The following is a 16,923-nucleotide window of genomic DNA, read 5'->3' as shown; positions in this document are numbered from 1 at the left end:
ATAAACTTAAATTCTCCAACTTATCGGTGAGATTTTTGGAATTTTAACTCCTCTGAGCCTAGATTCTCAATAAGTAAAATGGAAATAATTAGACATACCTTGTAGAGCGGTTGTAAAAATTACATGAGAATATATGGCAGCTGTGAGAAAGCACGTAACACAGTGTTAGTCAAATCTGAGCCTTCTAGAAATTTTTATTTGAACAAATCAGTAGATGTAACAATAACCACAGTTAAATGCAAGTTAATCAAATCAGTTATACTGACCACCAAGTATCTAGGAGCCCATTCTCACCTCAATGAGGGGAGGGAGAGTTATCTAATTGCTATTAATAGTAATGGAACTAAAATATATCTACATATTATCCAGCGATTTTTTTGGTCTTATTATGTATTTCCTGAAATAATTAACTTCCATATGAGTTGTATTAGCTAAATAATAAAGCTCTTTAATTGGGCGCAACAATTGGATTCTGGTCAACCACTGAACATGGAGAGATTCTGCAGATTTTCTCGACTGTAATGAACAAGAAATATTCAAAATCATAATAATAATGGGTAAACTTTGCCTGAAGCATGGACAGCCTTCCTCAAAGAAGTCTAGGAAATTCTGTTATGTCAGAATACACATATCAGATGGAGGAACTTCCAGAGATGTTCATTTAGTTATCATACCCCATGGCCTCCTCTTCTCTTGGAAAGGGAGGGCAGCGGTAGGTCACCACGAATCCCTCCCTCCTCCTGTTTTAATAAGGGTGATTCATTTATATGGGAAAATGCAACAAAGATTTTTACTTAGGAACACTGCCTACATGACGGAATGTTTTTCTTTTAACACAGAGTATTAAAAATTCACTCCAAAAACAAAAGCATTCAAAAATATATACAAGTTTGAAATCTTTAATACATACTTCTGTTCAGAGCTGTTACCAGCTTTTAACTATGTATGGGCCTTATCTGAGACGACACTGGAGATCATGTAGAGAAAATGAGGTAACTCTTCTTTGAGGTCTTCACTGTTTGCATTCATTGATGCTTAAAGGTAACCGGCTACTAGCTCAAAACTTTTAAGCAATCTACATCTCATAAAAGCAACAAAGTGACGGATGTTTGATAAGGATAATATCTAAGCATTCTGTTACTTTATTTAAGTGGTAAAGGTGTGGACTGTGTTAGCCTAAACTGAGAAAAATGATTAATATTCTGCTGCTTCGAGACAGCAAAATAATTTTAGAAGTTGTGGAACTTGAAAATTAAAGAAAAGTCTTATTCCTAAAGAAGGCATCCCAATATAGTGAGAAGCACTAAATTAAGAGATTAACTATCTTCAGGAATTAGGAATTCCTTCAGGAATTAGGAATTTTGCATCCTAGCTCTGCCACTTCCTAATTATATGACCTTGTGGAATTGCAGAAGTGTAACACGGTTCACCGTGGAGACGATCCATCCCACTGATGACACTTTATAGCTAAGCAAAGTGATATCGGCACTTGCCCAAGTGAGGAGTGAAGTAGCTCCGAGTCTAGTTATCTTTCAAGTACAGCAAGATGCTTCCGTTTCTACAAGAGTATTACTTTGTCCAGATTCTCCTAATGACTATGTCTATGAAAATGCTGAGTGCGGCATATAATGCTTGATGCTTTTAATAAGCTTGAATTAAAATAAAAATCAAAGTAACCAAATTTTACATTTCTTCAAACACCATTTATCAGCCAGGGCAAATTAATGTAGCATAAAATCCAAGGAAAGCTGGAAAATGCCACATGACCAAGGAGACCCTTCTTTCACAGCTTTGGTTACGTACTTCCATAAAATTTCTTTTTGCAAACACACTAAACAATGGAAAAACCTTCTCATGAAGCCCCACAAGGCTTTTCTGGTCTTCCTTCACTTGTTTTTGCTTATATCTGAGGTATCAGAGCTTGGTTGTGTTGGAGGTAGAATTCATGGGTGAAAATGTGTTAACTCGACCAGATTATCATGTTTGGTTTCTTCTTCAAGTTTAACAGTTTAAGGGAGACAGAATCTCCATAATGGAAGAAATAAGTGGTATAATGCAAATTAGTTAAATAATATTATTACCAAAAGTTATAACTAAGCTGGCTAACATTTATTGCGTGCTTATGATGTGCCTGGTACTGCACTAAACTCTTTATATTCAATTGAATCATACCCTTTAAGGTGACATCCTAGCTTCTGTGCCAGAGTAAGCTTCCAACAGGGAGTCTGCTTAGATTCTGGGTGGTGTGGGAGGGGGGTGGATAGCCAGAAAGTACGGCTCACTTTAGGGCAGATATGAAAGGTGCTGTGGACAACAGCTCACCCGAAGGACACTCTATGGGTCCTCTCATAACACCTATAGTACCACCAGCTCTGACACAGAACCCAGGGGCAACTTGTGCTTAAGTAAACTTGTGAATTTTTGATATTTATTTCTGCTTGGGAGCACAAAAAACCCAAAGGTAAATGCAGAAAATGCTCTTTACCTCCCCACTTCTTTCTCTGGGGATTCTCCTTTCTCTTGCATTAGGCCAAGAGCAGAAAATCCTGGAGTCCCCAGAAGGTAGGGTTTAGAGCTGACTGGAAGCCAGAACAACTGCCTTAGAAGACCAATGAGGACTGCTACTCTGGCCCCATTAAGACCTCGGAGGACGGCTTTGGCCAAACACATGGACAAGTGCTTTGTCATTTTATTTATTTTTTATTTTTTTGAGATGGAGTCTAGCTTTGTTGCCCAGGCTGGAGTGCAATGGTGTGGTCTCGGCTCACTGCAACCTCCGCCTCCCAGGTTCAAGCAATTCTCCTGCTTCAGCCTCTCAAGTAGCTGGGATTACAGACACTTGCCACCACGCCCGGCTAATTTTTGTATTTTTAGTACAGAGGGGGTTTCACCATGTTGGTCAGGTTGATCTTGAACTCCTGACCTCAAATGATCCGCCCACCTTTGCCTCCCAAAGTGCTGGGATTATAGGCATGAGCCACGCGCCAGGCCGCTTTGCCATTTTAGCAGGCTTACCAGGCTTAACCACATATTGTGTGTGTGTGTGTGTGTGTGTCTGTGTAAACATTTATGTATATGTATGTGTGTATACACAGACACACACATACATATACATAAATGCATAATAAAGTACCTAGTACAATGGGTGGCACACGCTGGCACTTGATGACTGTGTTTTCTTTCTCACTCTTGTTCCCCAAGGTGGCATGTCATAAACAGCTTTTAGGCTGCTCAGACACAGTTCTTTCATTCCATCAGATGCCACTGAAGATTCGCCCTCCTGATTATTAATTATAATAATTCACTTCAGAACCCAGGGATTTTATGGAACATCAACTAGGTGATAGGCAACACATTTGAGGCAGAGATGATTATTTAGCTGATGAAAAGCCGCTATCAACAGAAAGATTACAACCTCTGGAGTAGTTATTGCTACCTTTGAAAAGGTCAAAATCTGAAAAGATCCCAGTGATTCCTAACGGCAATTTCTTCTTGAATCTATTCAAATAAAAATGGAGGTTTTACTTAATTAGGCTGCAGGCTTTGCCCAATAGTTCACATATGTTGTATTTCAGTTTAAGTGCAGAACCAACAAAACAAAATATCCTTTGGATGTTTAGCAAATTAAAGGAAATTGTACCTAATGTTTTGTGTATTTCTTTTAAATCAAAACCCTAAGATCGCTATAGGAAACCACACCAGAACATTATGTGGTATCAAGTCATACACTGATGATTAAATATTACTTGTTATTTATATACAGATGGAGAAATGCCAAAACTAATCTCTATTCAGGAAAGGTCAACTAGTAAACAAACTTATAAATGCACAGTGACTAAAAAGGGAATAACATTAAATCTTAAGGCAGCATTGGTTGAGTCTTCTCCGGTAAAGGAAGTATTACATATTTCAATGACTAGTATATGATTTTTTAAGAAACCAATTAATTAAAATAAATACTAAAATAATATTTTTAAAAAGAAAGGACTGATTTTAAGACTTCTACAAAATGAATTTGTATTAGAGTTTTAATTTGGGATTAGAAAGCATATTAGGAGCATAATGGAATAAAGTTACACAAGATTTTCCTCAAATACAAAGTCAAGGTCCCTAGAAATTATTGTTACTATTAATGAGCACTCTTTGAGCTCCTTTTTCACTTGTTGCACTCAGAGTAGTTATTAGAAAATTCTGCTGATTTTTAAATAATGTGGTCAGGTTGCATTTTACCTGAGTGAAATGGTTCCAAACTGCATTACCTACCATGATGCGCTAATTTTATAACTACATCCTTAATGCTGAGTTTGCTTACCTGGTGGGGTGCCTAAATCATCGTGTCCCAAGCATTGGTGCCAGCCTAAAATGATGACATCTAATTGTGGCTGAAAAGTCATACATTGACAAAAATATTCCAAAGCTCTTTAATAAAGAAAGTTTGGGGATCTATGTTTTTCGCAGCTTGTTTGGTTAGCTTTTCTTGGCTAAGACTAAAAATTACCTTTAGTTGTTTAATAGATCCTGTGGTATATGCTGACAAAATAATGGGATGACACGAAGAACAGACAGAAACCTCAAAAAATTTTCCAATCAAACGAGCTCTCACATGGTGCTGAGAAATAAAACATAGGCACTTCTGCTTCAGGAGGTTTTCACATTTTGATCACAGATTGGCTTTTCCAAGCCATTTTCCTTCACTACTAGAAATTCCGTCACGGTACAAACTGTCTAGTTCACTAGAAGCCTTGTTCTCACAGACACCCTTCCGGTGCGTGAATCTTTTATCATAAAATTCTCTCCATTGACAGCCGAGATGGGGTTCCTCCCGCTGCTGGGAGCCGTGGCAGCAGCCCGAGTCCTTGTCAGATGACTGAGTGTCGCTTGAGGATATTCCCGGACACAAGGCTGCCTGCCCTCCAGAACCACCTTATCCACCAACAAAAAAACAAAGGCGCGTCAAGCGCAATCTGTCTCCTGGAAATAGGGAACGTGTCTGCCTCTCTCTAGTTCCTAATTGTGAGTGTAATTCAACAAAGTGTACAGTCTTCCTAAGGTTCTAAAGCTACTGCGCTACTGGGATTTTGTTTTTAATGACTACTTAACAGCTTCCTTTTTTTGTTTGTTTGTTTGTTTTTTTTTTTTGAGAAAATCTGTGCTAGAAAGGCACTAGAGAAAATGAATTTCCTCATTCTTGTATGTAGCAATTATACATTGTGTTAGATTCTAAAAGCTAACAAAGTTGACGCACATTTGAATAAACCATCCGAATGATCTAGACTCATCTAGTTTCATTTTAAAAAGCAAACCCCAAGTCAAAGGGAGAGCAGGCCACACCAGGGGAGAGCCGCCAGACCGGGAGGTCACACCTGGTCAGCCCCTGCCTCCGAGGAGCTCCAGCTGCTCCAGCCCTGGCCGGTCGAGGGAGAGCCCACCGAGCAAGTGACAGGGCAGTGGCCAGGTCCCAGGGAGGGCTCACTGGCAGCAGCTGTGGGAGCCAAGCCTCCGGGAGACCTGAGTGAACGAGACAAAGGTGAAGTTCTCACAGTTTTCCAGCTTGACCTTCTTGGCTAAGTTTGGGACAATTCCCCGAAGAGAGCGCAGACCCATCCTCTGCTCCTCATACCACACGCTGCCCATGTCTGTGGCCTCCTTCCTGGCAGTCAGGTAGAAGGGGGACTTGGCCTCCATTTGGGTGGGCGGCCGGTGGATGTACATGTACTTATAGAGGAGGCAGTAAGGGCACTGTTTGTGTCCCCGGGAATGCTCATGGTAGATTTTCCCGTGACACACTCTGGTGGAGCCGCTCCGACTCTCCCGCTTGACGCTGTCTGTCCGGGCAAAGTAGGGCTGGTTTTGGGGGTCTTTGAGCAGCTCGATGTCACCGTACATCAGATCCGCATGCTCCTGCAGCGTCCGCATGTTCAGGTACTGGCTGTTGTACTTGACCACAGTGGACAGGAGAGTGATAGGGCTGTCATCCCCCAGACACCCTGCCTGCCACATCTCCTCCTCGTCAGAAAGGGAGAAGTAGACGATGTTGCGAGAACGCGCGCCCGACATGCCTGCCTTACTCAGCACCCACAGCTTCTCCTTGAGTTTCTTGGTGGAGGAGCTGAAGGTGCTGCTGGTGATGGAAAAGCCGACACCTGCATTCTTCAGGATGCGGTCCAGGCCTCGGCGAATAGCATGGAGTGAGGTGGCCAGGAAGTCTGAGCCGTCGCTCTTCTTAACGGTGACATAAAAGTTCTCGAGCAGCTCGTTCAACTTCACTGCAGGGATCTCAAATGAGACAAACACGGAGGTTACACACTTGACACTCACACAGCCAGACCCCTCCTTCCTTCTAATCCTCACCAGGGGCTGTGTTGAGGACATTCTGTGACCCCTTAGCAGGACATAATGGAAAGAACAGTGAATTTCAAGCTGGAAGATCTAGGTTCCATACTTGGCTCCACCTAATCTCTTTAAACCTCAAATTTCTTTTTTTTTCCTTTTTTTTTTTGAGACAGAGTCTCGCTCTGTCGCCCAGGCTGGAGTGCAGTGGTGCGATCTCTGCTCACTGCAAGCTCCGCCTCCCAGGTTGACGCCATTCTCCTGCCTCAGGCTCTCCAAGTAGCTGGGACTACAGGCGCCCGCCACCACGCCCGGCTAATTTTTTGTATTTTTTGTAGAGATGGGGTTTCACAGTGTTAGCCAGGATGGTCTCGATCTCCTGACCTTGTGATCTGCCTGCCTTGGCCTCCCAAAGTGCTGGGATTACAGGCGTGAGCCACCACTCTTGGCCTAAACCTCAGTATTTCAATCTGCAAAATAGAACTCATAATCAATACCCTCTCCAAGGCTGTAATGCTTAAAGCAGAGGACCGTGAGAGGGCGTGTAAATAGTAATGAACACCCCCCATACACATATATACATGTGTGTCTGCAAATACATCTATACATACACACATTATTATTATTGGCTGCTTGTAACTTTCACTATTCCTCTTGGAAGGCCCTTGGTTTTCTTAGTTTGCAAATCAGTTGCTTCCCTCTCCTTTAATAAAATTCAACCAAACTCTCTGAAACATTCCTGAATTAAACAAACTCCGAATAACTTCATCATTGATTTCCTTTATATCTGCACAGAACATCTGGCTACTAGACACAGTGCTGTAGGGAAAGACATCTGATATGTCCATTTTGCACAGCAAATCAATGCTCCTTGATTTTTCAGTTGAATTTATCTGAACAGGTCCTGAAATATCTGTGGTTTAATGAGCCACAGGTTTTCAGTATCAGTTGTTTGTTTAAAAGACATGAAAAAGCTGGACGTGGTGGCTCATGCCTGTAATCCCAACACTTAGAGAGGCCAAGGTGGGTGGATCACCTGAAGTCAGGAGTTCAAGACCAGCCTGGCCAATATGGTGAAACCCCGTCTCTGCTAAAAATACAAAATTAGCTGCGCATGGTTGTGTGTGCCTGTAGTCTCAGCTACTTGGGAGGCTGAGGCAGGAGAATTGCTTAAATCGGGAAGGCGGAGGTCACAGTGAGCCGAGATTGCGCCACTGCACTCCAGCCTGGGTGACAAGAGCGAAACTCCGTCTCAACAAAAAAAAAAAAGAAAAAGAAAAAGTTAATGACTGTCTTGACAGAATGAACTCCTTATTTAGAGAGAGGTGGAAGAGAAGGAAGAGCTTGGTTATTAAGAAAGCTTTATTTTCAAGATGGAACTATGAAGGGCAAACCAGCCCTTGCTCATGGTCTATTCAAGCTGCATACATATTCTAGGACAATTAGAAAGTCCCAATAAAATTTTTTTTTTATTGAGTAGACACTGGACAGTTAACATTCCTTCTTCTAATAGCCCTTAATTAAGGCAAAAATAAAAGCTGAACTATAGATTAAAAATTAACTGAACTGAAAACATTGTATATCAAAATGTATGAGATATTGCTAAATATACATAATAAATATACATCATAGTTTTGAATGACGTTGTTAGAAAACTTTATTGAGAATAAGCAAACTGATTATTCAACTCAAAAAGCTAGAAAAAGTAAACTAAACTCAAAAATTGTAGAGTGGGGTTGGGCATAGTGGCTCATGCCTGTAATCTCAGCACTTTGGGAGGCTGAGGCAGGAGGATCACTTGAGGTCAGTTTAAGACCAGCCTGGCCAACATGGCGAAACCCGTTCTCTACTAAACAAATATAAAAATTAGCCGGGCATGGTGGTGTGCACCTGTAGTCCAGTCCCAGCTACCTGGGAGGCTGAGGCAGGAGAATCGCTTGAACCCGTGAGGCAGAGATTGGACTGAGCTCAGATCATGCCACTGCACTCCAGCCTGGGCAACAGAGCAAGACTCTGTCTCAAAAAAAAAAAAAAAAAAAAGTAGAGCTAATCAATAAAAATAAAAAAATAAATTAATGGACTAGAAAAGAAATAAATTGGGATAGATAAAAATGTAATCTTTGAAAAGACCTATAAAATCGACAAACTTCTAGCAGGTCTGACTTTACAAAGAGAGTGAGAAAGGAGGAAAGGAAGTGTGTATACACCTAAACCATACTAGGAATAAGAAAGACTATACAGAAAATGAAGAGAGTAAAGAATATGAAAGAACATCACATACTTTATACATATTAATACGAAAATCTAGATAACTTGAACAATTGTCTAGCAAAATATAATTACTAAAATGGGTTCAATAAAAGGTAAAGGATCTGAATAGCCCCAAAGAGTGTGAAGTGATTGTCAAAGATGTATATTGTTCCTAAAGGGATGCCTTTATGGAATCAGTTCAGCTTTTCTTTTTCATTTAAATAGTTTCAGAGCATAGAAAAAGACAGAAAGGCTCATTTTTTTCTAATCCAAATCTGACCAATATTACATTAAAACCCAAAGTATATAAATATAAACTCCCTGAAGTAAAATACAAGCAATTTTCATTTTGCATGTTATTAGGTTAAGTAGAATGTATACACATTAGTACCACCCACAGCGAGGGCATGGCTCTGAGACACACAGATTCCAGTTCATATGGTACCTCTCAAAACAAGGACTGCCTATGTAACCAGGTATCCCAGCCTTGAAATGCCTTTTTTTTTTTTTGAGACAGAGTCTCACTCTGTTGCTCAGGCAGGAGTGCAGAGGCATGATCTCAGCTCACTGCAGCCTCACCTCCTGGGTTCAAGTGATTCTCCTGCCTCAGCCTCCCGAGTAGCTGGGACTACAGGTGTGTGCCACCACACCCGGCTAATTTTTGTATTTTTTAGTACAGACGGGGTTTCACCACGTTGGCCAGGCCGGTCTCAAACTCTTGACCTCAAGCGATCCGCCCGCCTAGGCCTCCCAAAGTGCTGGGATTATGGGCTTAAGCCACTGGGCCCAGCTAAAATGCACTGTAAAGTTTTCTTTTCCTTTCCTTCTTAGCCTCAGAATGTAGCCTTGAAATGTATCTTAAAGCCCTTTGTTTCCCTCCTTTCCCACCAGACACTCCCTTACATCATGCACATTTATCTAATTATGTACTTCTTCAACTTACACTAGGCACACTTATCTAACTACGTGCTTACTTAGAAGTTCCAGGGCTAATGTGGAGACAAACCAGGCCTGGAGACCCAGTTGCAAAATTCCAGAGATTACCTCAAGGCCGTTTGTCAACAACCCAGCTATTGTTGAGATGAGGCCACCATGCTCCAGGTGGACCACGAGTCAAGATAGCCACTGGAACAAGACACAGAGACCTTGTGGCCAGCAACACTCCCGCATGCCTCCCATTCCAAGTTCCCTTTTTAAGCCTCTCTCTCCAGCCAAAGTTGAAAATGGTTTCTTTAAGGCACTAGCCTTGGCCATTTCCCCATTGCTAGCTCTGGAAGAAAGTCACTTTCCTTTCACTGCATCTCATATTTGTTACTGGCTTTGCAAGTGGTGAGCAGCTGCACCTGTGTTTGGTTACACCTGTATTATCAAGTTAAATTTAGGATTGCAGTACAGCAATACTGCATCAAAACAAGGGGGGATTATTGTAGAATGTAAAAATGATTCAATCTCTTTTTTTTGTTTTATAGAGGAGTGTCATGAGTTTTTGTTGGATGAATGGATTAATGACAATACAATCAACGCATTATGGGAAGACACAGAGAGGCATCGAACCTATCCTGTGGGCATCATGGGAAGTGTTTGACTCCTGAAGTGAACACGAAATGATTCCATCTTAATAAATATTTTAATATAATTGACATTCACACATTAAAGCAAAAAGTAATATGAACTTATACATACTTGAAAAGTATTTGAAAAAAATGTAACATCCATTACAAATTTTTAAAAATTCAAATTCAAATTCAGATAGGAAGAAAAAGATCCTCTTACTACGATGAAGTGTAATTTATAGGCAAGAGCTAGAAAAACTGTACCCACAATGAAAACATTCGAATCTTTCTTATAAAGTCAGGAACAGGAAGAGCTTACTGAATATCACTGTTATTGTATAATACTGTTCTGGAGGTTCTAACCAACCAGATAAGACAAGAAAAAGAATTTATATATACGCAAACATACATATGTATGTATGTGGGAAAGGAAAAAGACAAAATATAATTGCTTTCTGATAATCTGGTTGTTGGTCTAGGAAACCCCAAGAGATTCAGCTGAAAAGCGATCAGAGTAGGTTAGTTGTATGCAAAGTATAAGAAAAACAGCTTTCTTATATACCAGCGATAACCAGTTAAAATAACTTGCCAGTAACCATTGCACTAAAACAAAGCTGGATTTGGATTTTTATGTTGTCACTTGCAACTCCCTACTTGCAGCTGGTAAGCTCTCTTCATAGTAGTTGAGACTCCTTTGGTTGCAAGAGACAAACCAAACCTGAAGCTGAGGCAGAGGGATATCAGAACGAGTGGACTCCAAGGCTGTCAGGATTCTCATCTTTCATCTCTGCTTCTTTGTGTGGAGTGGCTTTTTTTCACAGAGCTGCAAGCACAGCCACCTAGCACTCCCCCAAATTTACATCTTAAAGCTTCAGGCTTAGCAAGAGACCAACTCTCATTTTCAAGAGAAAAACACCAAAAAGAAGGATTCTGATTGGCCCTAATCTAAACAACTTGCCAAAAGGTAGTCCATTCTATCCATTCTCCTAATGTGATGGTTTCTGCAATAACCATGTGGATTACAAGAGAGGAACGGTTCCTGAATAAGGGGTTCTGAGTAGAAAATCTTATTTCTTATGTTAGTGCTTTCAACAAAAACCAAAAAGCAAATCTTTGATAGTTTCCTGTGCCCTTGGGATAAATTCCAAACTGTTTACTTTGTATGCAAGTCTTCACAATCTGCTTCTGACAGTATGAGAAGACAGCTACAATTCCCCTCCCTGTACACACACCCTTTGGCAACGAGACTTTGCTGCTTCTCCGATCAAGTAGAATCCATTTTCCCACCCCTTGAATCTGGGCTAGCCACGTGACATTTTAACCATGTGACTTACTCTGCAGAATATGGCAGAAGTGACAATGCGTGAATTCCAAGCCTTCAAGGAATGTGTGAATTCCCAGGCTTCAAGGGGTTCTGCTTTTGCTGCTTTTGTCTTTTTTAAGACAGTCTCACTCTGTCGCCCAGACTGGAGTGCAATGGTGTGATCACGGCTCACTGCAGCATCCGCCTTCCGGGTTCAAGCGATTCTCCTGACTCAACCTCCTGAGTAGCTGGGATTACAGGTGCACACCACCATGCCCAGCTAATTTTTATATTTTTAGTAGAGACGGGGTTTCACCATGTTGGCCAGGCTGGTCTTAACTCTTACCTCAAGTGATCCACCCGCCTTGGCCTCCCAAAGTTTTGGAATTACAGGTGTGACCACACCTGGCCTGCTTCTGTCTTATAGGTTCTTACTGGCTTAGTGCATGGTGTTGCCATGTAAGGAGGCCCAGTTAGACTGTCGGAATACGCGGACAAGTTGTTTCCCATCTAACATCCAAATGACTGTACCCATATGAGTACCCCAAGTGAGACCAGTAGGGGAGGTACTCAGCTGAGCTCAGCACAAAATGCTAACTCACTCATCAAATCATAAACAAATAAAATGGCTGTTGCTTTAGGTCCCTATATTTTTGGGTGGTTTGTTACGGAGCAGTAGATAACCAGTACACACCCTATTTCTGTAACCTGATCTTCTGTTCCCTTTCTACTCTACCTTCCAGCTTCATAGAACTTTTTGCCATAACTAGAAACCATAAGGCCTTTTCATGCTACTTCCTCTGCCGAGAATGCTTTTTTCTACTAACCTGCTCTATTTGGAAAATCTCTATTCATTCTTTCAGAATTAGCTTAAATTTTACTTTCTACATTACCTAAGCAAAGTTATTCTCTCATATGGGATCCCATGGCACTTAATTTAAATTTTTATTATGGTCCTTTCCATGTTGTACATTCTCTTATCTAGTTTATGTCTATCTCTTGAAGTGGACTGAAAGCTCCCTGAAGGTAAGAACTACATTTCATTTACGACTGGGTCTTTAACACATACCAGAAGTCCTGAAATAGATGATTGGCACTATGTAACCATGGGTTAAGTAGGGCACGGTGGCTCATGCCTGTAATCCCAGCACTTTAGGAGACTAAGGTGGGCGGATTGCTTGAGCTGAGTTTGAGACCAGCCTGGGCAACACGGTGAAACCTCGTCTCTCCAAAAATTAGCCAGGCATGGTGGTGCACACCTGTAGTCCCAGCTACTCTCAGAAGGCTGAGGAGAGTGGATCACTTGAACCCCGGAGGTAGAGGTTGCAGTGAGCCAAGATCACACCACTGTACTCCTGCCTGGGTGACAGAGTAAGACTGTCTCAAAAAACAAAAACAAAAACAAAAAAAACAATGGGTTAAACCAATGAATTAACCTAGTGTCAGGAGAACCAAGCTGACTTAAGATACAGAACATTTTTCTTAATTTCCACAGAATACTACAAATTTCAAAGTAAAATCACAGCCAAAGCAATTCCTCGAGAAACGTCAAGTCACAACACTTACATTGTTTGCACACAAGAAACAGTTTATTCTGGCCCGTGTTGTTTGCCTCCTTAGTTTTCTCCGACTCAGTTTTAGTTGGTGATTATTCCCCGGGTTACTAACGTCTTCAATCAATTATAAAGACATTGCAAGAAACCATTTTCCTTTAGTAACCATTCTGAATTGATTCACCATGTCAAGACTCACGATGGATGATAAAATTGGCTTCCTTGATGTAAAAATGACCAAAGAGAAGTCAAAGACTGGTCATGGGGCTGATGACACCAAGTGGGAAAGAATAAAATAAAAAAAACTGGGCTGGGCACAGTGGCTCATGCCTGTAATCCCAGCACTTTGGGAGGCCAAGGCAGGTGGATCACTTGAGTCCAGGAGTTTGAAATCAGCCTGGGCAACATAGTGAGACCTTGCCTCTAAAAAGAATTTAAAAATTAGCCAGACATGGTGTTGTACACCTGTAGTCTCAGCTACTGAGGAGGCTGAGGTGGGAGAATCACTTGAGCACATTTTTTATTTCTTCAAGTTCTTTTTGTTTCACATTAATTGATTTTAGACCTTCTTTGATAAGCATTTAAAGCTAAAAATTTTTTCTCTAGACATTATTTTAGCTACAACTCACAAATTCTGGTAAGTGGTGATTTAATTTTCATTCAGTTCAAGACATTTTATAACTTCCTTTGTGACTTCTTGGTCTTTTGGTTATTAGTAATATGCTAACTTCCAAGTATTGGGTACATTCTAGTTAGCTATCTGTAATTAATTTATAATTTAATTTGGCCAGGCACAGTGGCTCACACCTGTAATCCCAGCACTTTGGGAGGCCGAGGCTGAGGTCAGGAGTTCGAGACCAACCTGGCCAACATGGTGAAACCCTGTCTTTACTAAAAATACAAAAAATTAGCCAGGTATGGTGGCAGGCACCTGTAATCCCAGCTACTTGGGAGGCTGAGGCATGAGAATCATTTGAACCTGGGAGGCACAGGTTGCAGTGAGCTGAGATTGTGCCACTGCACTCCAGTCTGTCTCCAAAAAAAAAAAAAAAAAATATATATATATATATAATATATATTTAATTTATATATATAATATATATTTAATTTATATATAATATATATATTATATATATTTAATATATATATTTAATATATATAATATATATAATATATATTTAATATATATTTAACTTATATGTAAAATATATATTTAATATATATATTTAATTTATATATATAATATATATTTAATATATATATAATTTAATTCTATTGTCAACAGAGAACATACTCCATATGATTTCATCTCTCTAAATTAATTGAGATTTGCTTTATGACCCACCATATTGGTCTAGTTTGGTGAATATTCCATGGCATTTGGAAATAATTTGTATTCTGCACTTGGTTGCAGTGCTACATACATGTCAATTAGGTTAAGTCAGTTTGACAGCATTAAGTCCTTATCCCTACTGATTTTCAGTCTACTTGTTCTATAAATTACCAAGGGAGAAGTACTGAAATCTCCAATTGTGGATTTGCAATTTTTCCTTTAAGTTTTATCATCTTTTGCTTCATGTACTTTTATGCTCTGTTTTTAAGTCTATACACATGATCTTCACGTCTTCTTTATGAATTGATGTTTTTATCATTATGAAGTTTCCTGCTTCCTGTTAAAATTCCTTCTGTGGAATTCTACCTTGTGTGATATTAATAGCTACTTCAGGTTTCTTATGATTAATGCTTGCATAGTATATCTTTCTTCCATCACTTTACTTTTAACCTTTCTCAGTCTTTATATTTAAAGTCAGATGTGAATAGCGCATAGTTGGTCCTTGCTTTTTTAAAAAATCCAGTCCAACAATTTCTCTCTTTTCATTGGTAGATATAATTATCAAGATAGCTGGGTTTATAGCTATCATATCTTGCCATTTGTTTTTCATTTGTTCCATTGGTTCTTTGTTCCTTTTTTCCTCTTCTTTTCCATTGAATTTTTTTTTTTTTACAGTTTCACTTATTTCCACATTAGGATTACCCACTCTATCTCTTTGTTTTATATTTTAGTCTTGCTCTAAGATTTGTAATATCTATCTTTAACTTATCACAGTCTACCTTCAAATACTATACCACTCCGCATATATTGTTGGAACTTTACAACACTACCCTTTCATTCATCCACTTATCCTTTTTGCTATTGCTGTAATGCATTTTTTTCTCCATATATAAAATATAAACCTTGCAATATATTGTTATGAGAAAAACAAATTTTATATGCCATTTCAAGTACTTTCCATTCCTTTGTGACATCCTTGTTTCTGTATGGTATAATTTTGCTTCTGCCTGAAGAGCTTCTTTTAATATATATTGTTGTATAGGTCTTTTGGTGATGAATTCTCTCAGCTTTGGTTCATCTGAAAGGTCTTTATTTCACCTTTATTTTTATTTCCTCTGAATATAAAATTCTATGTTGACAGTTTTTCCTTCAGCTTTTTAAAGATGTTATTCTATTGTCTTCTGGTTTGCACAGTTTCTAATGAGGTTTTTTTTTCTTTTTTTCTGTATCAATTTAATATTCTTATTATTCCATTTTATCTTGTTATAGTTTTCATTTAAAAAGTCAGTGATCTTTGAAAAAAATTTTAAAGTTTTAAAAACTTACATATTTACCCATGTAGCTATCATTTCCAGTAATCTTCATTCCTTTGTTTAGATCCATATTTCCATGTGGTATCATTTTCCTTCTGGCTGAAGGACTTCCTTTAACATTTTTCTAAGTGTGAATCTGCTGATGATAAATTCCTTCATTTTTGAATGCCTAAAAAGTCTTTATTTGATCTTCATTTTTTAAAGCTGTTTTCACTGAGGATAGTGAAAGTATTTTTCTTTCAATAATTTAAAGAAATTGCCCCATTGCCTTTTCATTTTCATTGCGAGAAATCTGTTGTCAACCCTATCTTTGTTCCTCTGTATATAATATGTATTTTTTTTATCTGGCTGCTTTTTTCTCTTTATCATTGGTTTTAAGTAATTTGGTTACTTCCTCCTCCTCCTTTTCTCTTTTTCAGGGATTCCAATTACATGTACATTAGGCTGCTTGAAATTGTCCCACATGTCAGTAATGCTCTGATTATTTTTTAAAATTCTCAGGCGGGGTATGGTGGCTCATGTCTGTAATCCCAGCACTTTGGGAGGCCAAGGCAGGAGAATAGCTTGAGCCCAGGAGTTTGAGATCAGTCTGGGCAACACAGAGAGACAACGTCTGTACAAAAAAAAAAAAAAAAAAATTAGCCAGGTGTGGTGGCTCATGCCTGTGATCCTAGCTACTCAGGAGGCTGAGGTGGAAGGACCACTTGAGCCCAGGAGATTGAGGCTGCAGTGAACTATGACTGGACCACTGCACTTCAGCCTGGGTGACAGGGCAAGGCTCTGTCTCAAAATAAAAAAAAAATTCTCTTTTCTTTCAGTGTTTCATTTTACATAGTTACTATTGTTATATATCCAAGTTCACATATTTTCTTCTCTAAGTAAAATATGTGTAAGCATTTAATTTTCATCACACATTGTAGTTTTATATCTATAAATTCATTTTGGGTCCTTTTTATATTTTCCATGTCTCTACTTAAATTTTCGAACTTATCAAATATAGCTACAATAACTGTTTTAATGTCCTTGTCTTCTAGTTATATAATCTAGTTAGTTCTGGCCTCGTTTTGATGGATTCATCCTTTAAGGGATGTATTTTCTTGGTTTGTTGCATGTCTGATAATTTTTGTTTAGATGCTAGACATTGTGAATTTTATTTCTTGTTTTCTAGATATTGTTACATTACTACACATATTCTGAAACTTTGTTCTGGGACATGATTAAGTTACTTGGAAACGCTTTGATCCTTTTGGATCTTTGTGAGATCCTCATTTTGGATCAAAGCATTTTC

The 16,923-nt window shown here is 39.2% G+C and overlaps 1 protein-coding gene across 2 annotated transcripts in view; it reads right to left on the bottom strand.

Moving 5' to 3' along the window:
* Positions 1 to 3,084: 3,084 nt before the first annotated feature.
* KIAA1958 (KIAA1958 ortholog) overlaps positions 3,085 to 16,923 on the bottom strand; it is a 182,256-nt gene continuing 168,417 nt past the window's right edge. For both annotated transcript variants that reach the window (XM_032164888.2, XM_032164889.2), the window contains one exon: positions 3,085 to 6,276. In XM_032164888.2, the coding sequence (XP_032020779.1) occupies positions 5,470 to 6,276 (807 nt within the window). In that variant the 3' untranslated portion in view covers positions 3,085 to 5,469. The remainder of the gene's footprint in view (positions 6,277 to 16,923) is intronic.

This window comes from Hylobates moloch, unplaced genomic scaffold, assembly GCF_009828535.3.
Source record: "Hylobates moloch isolate HMO894 unplaced genomic scaffold, HMol_V3 SCAFFOLD_10, whole genome shotgun sequence".
Lineage (NCBI taxonomy): Eukaryota > Metazoa > Chordata > Mammalia > Primates > Hylobatidae > Hylobates > Hylobates moloch.
The sequence above is the reverse complement of the archived record's forward strand: the minus strand, read 5'-3'. Positions and strand labels throughout refer to the sequence as shown.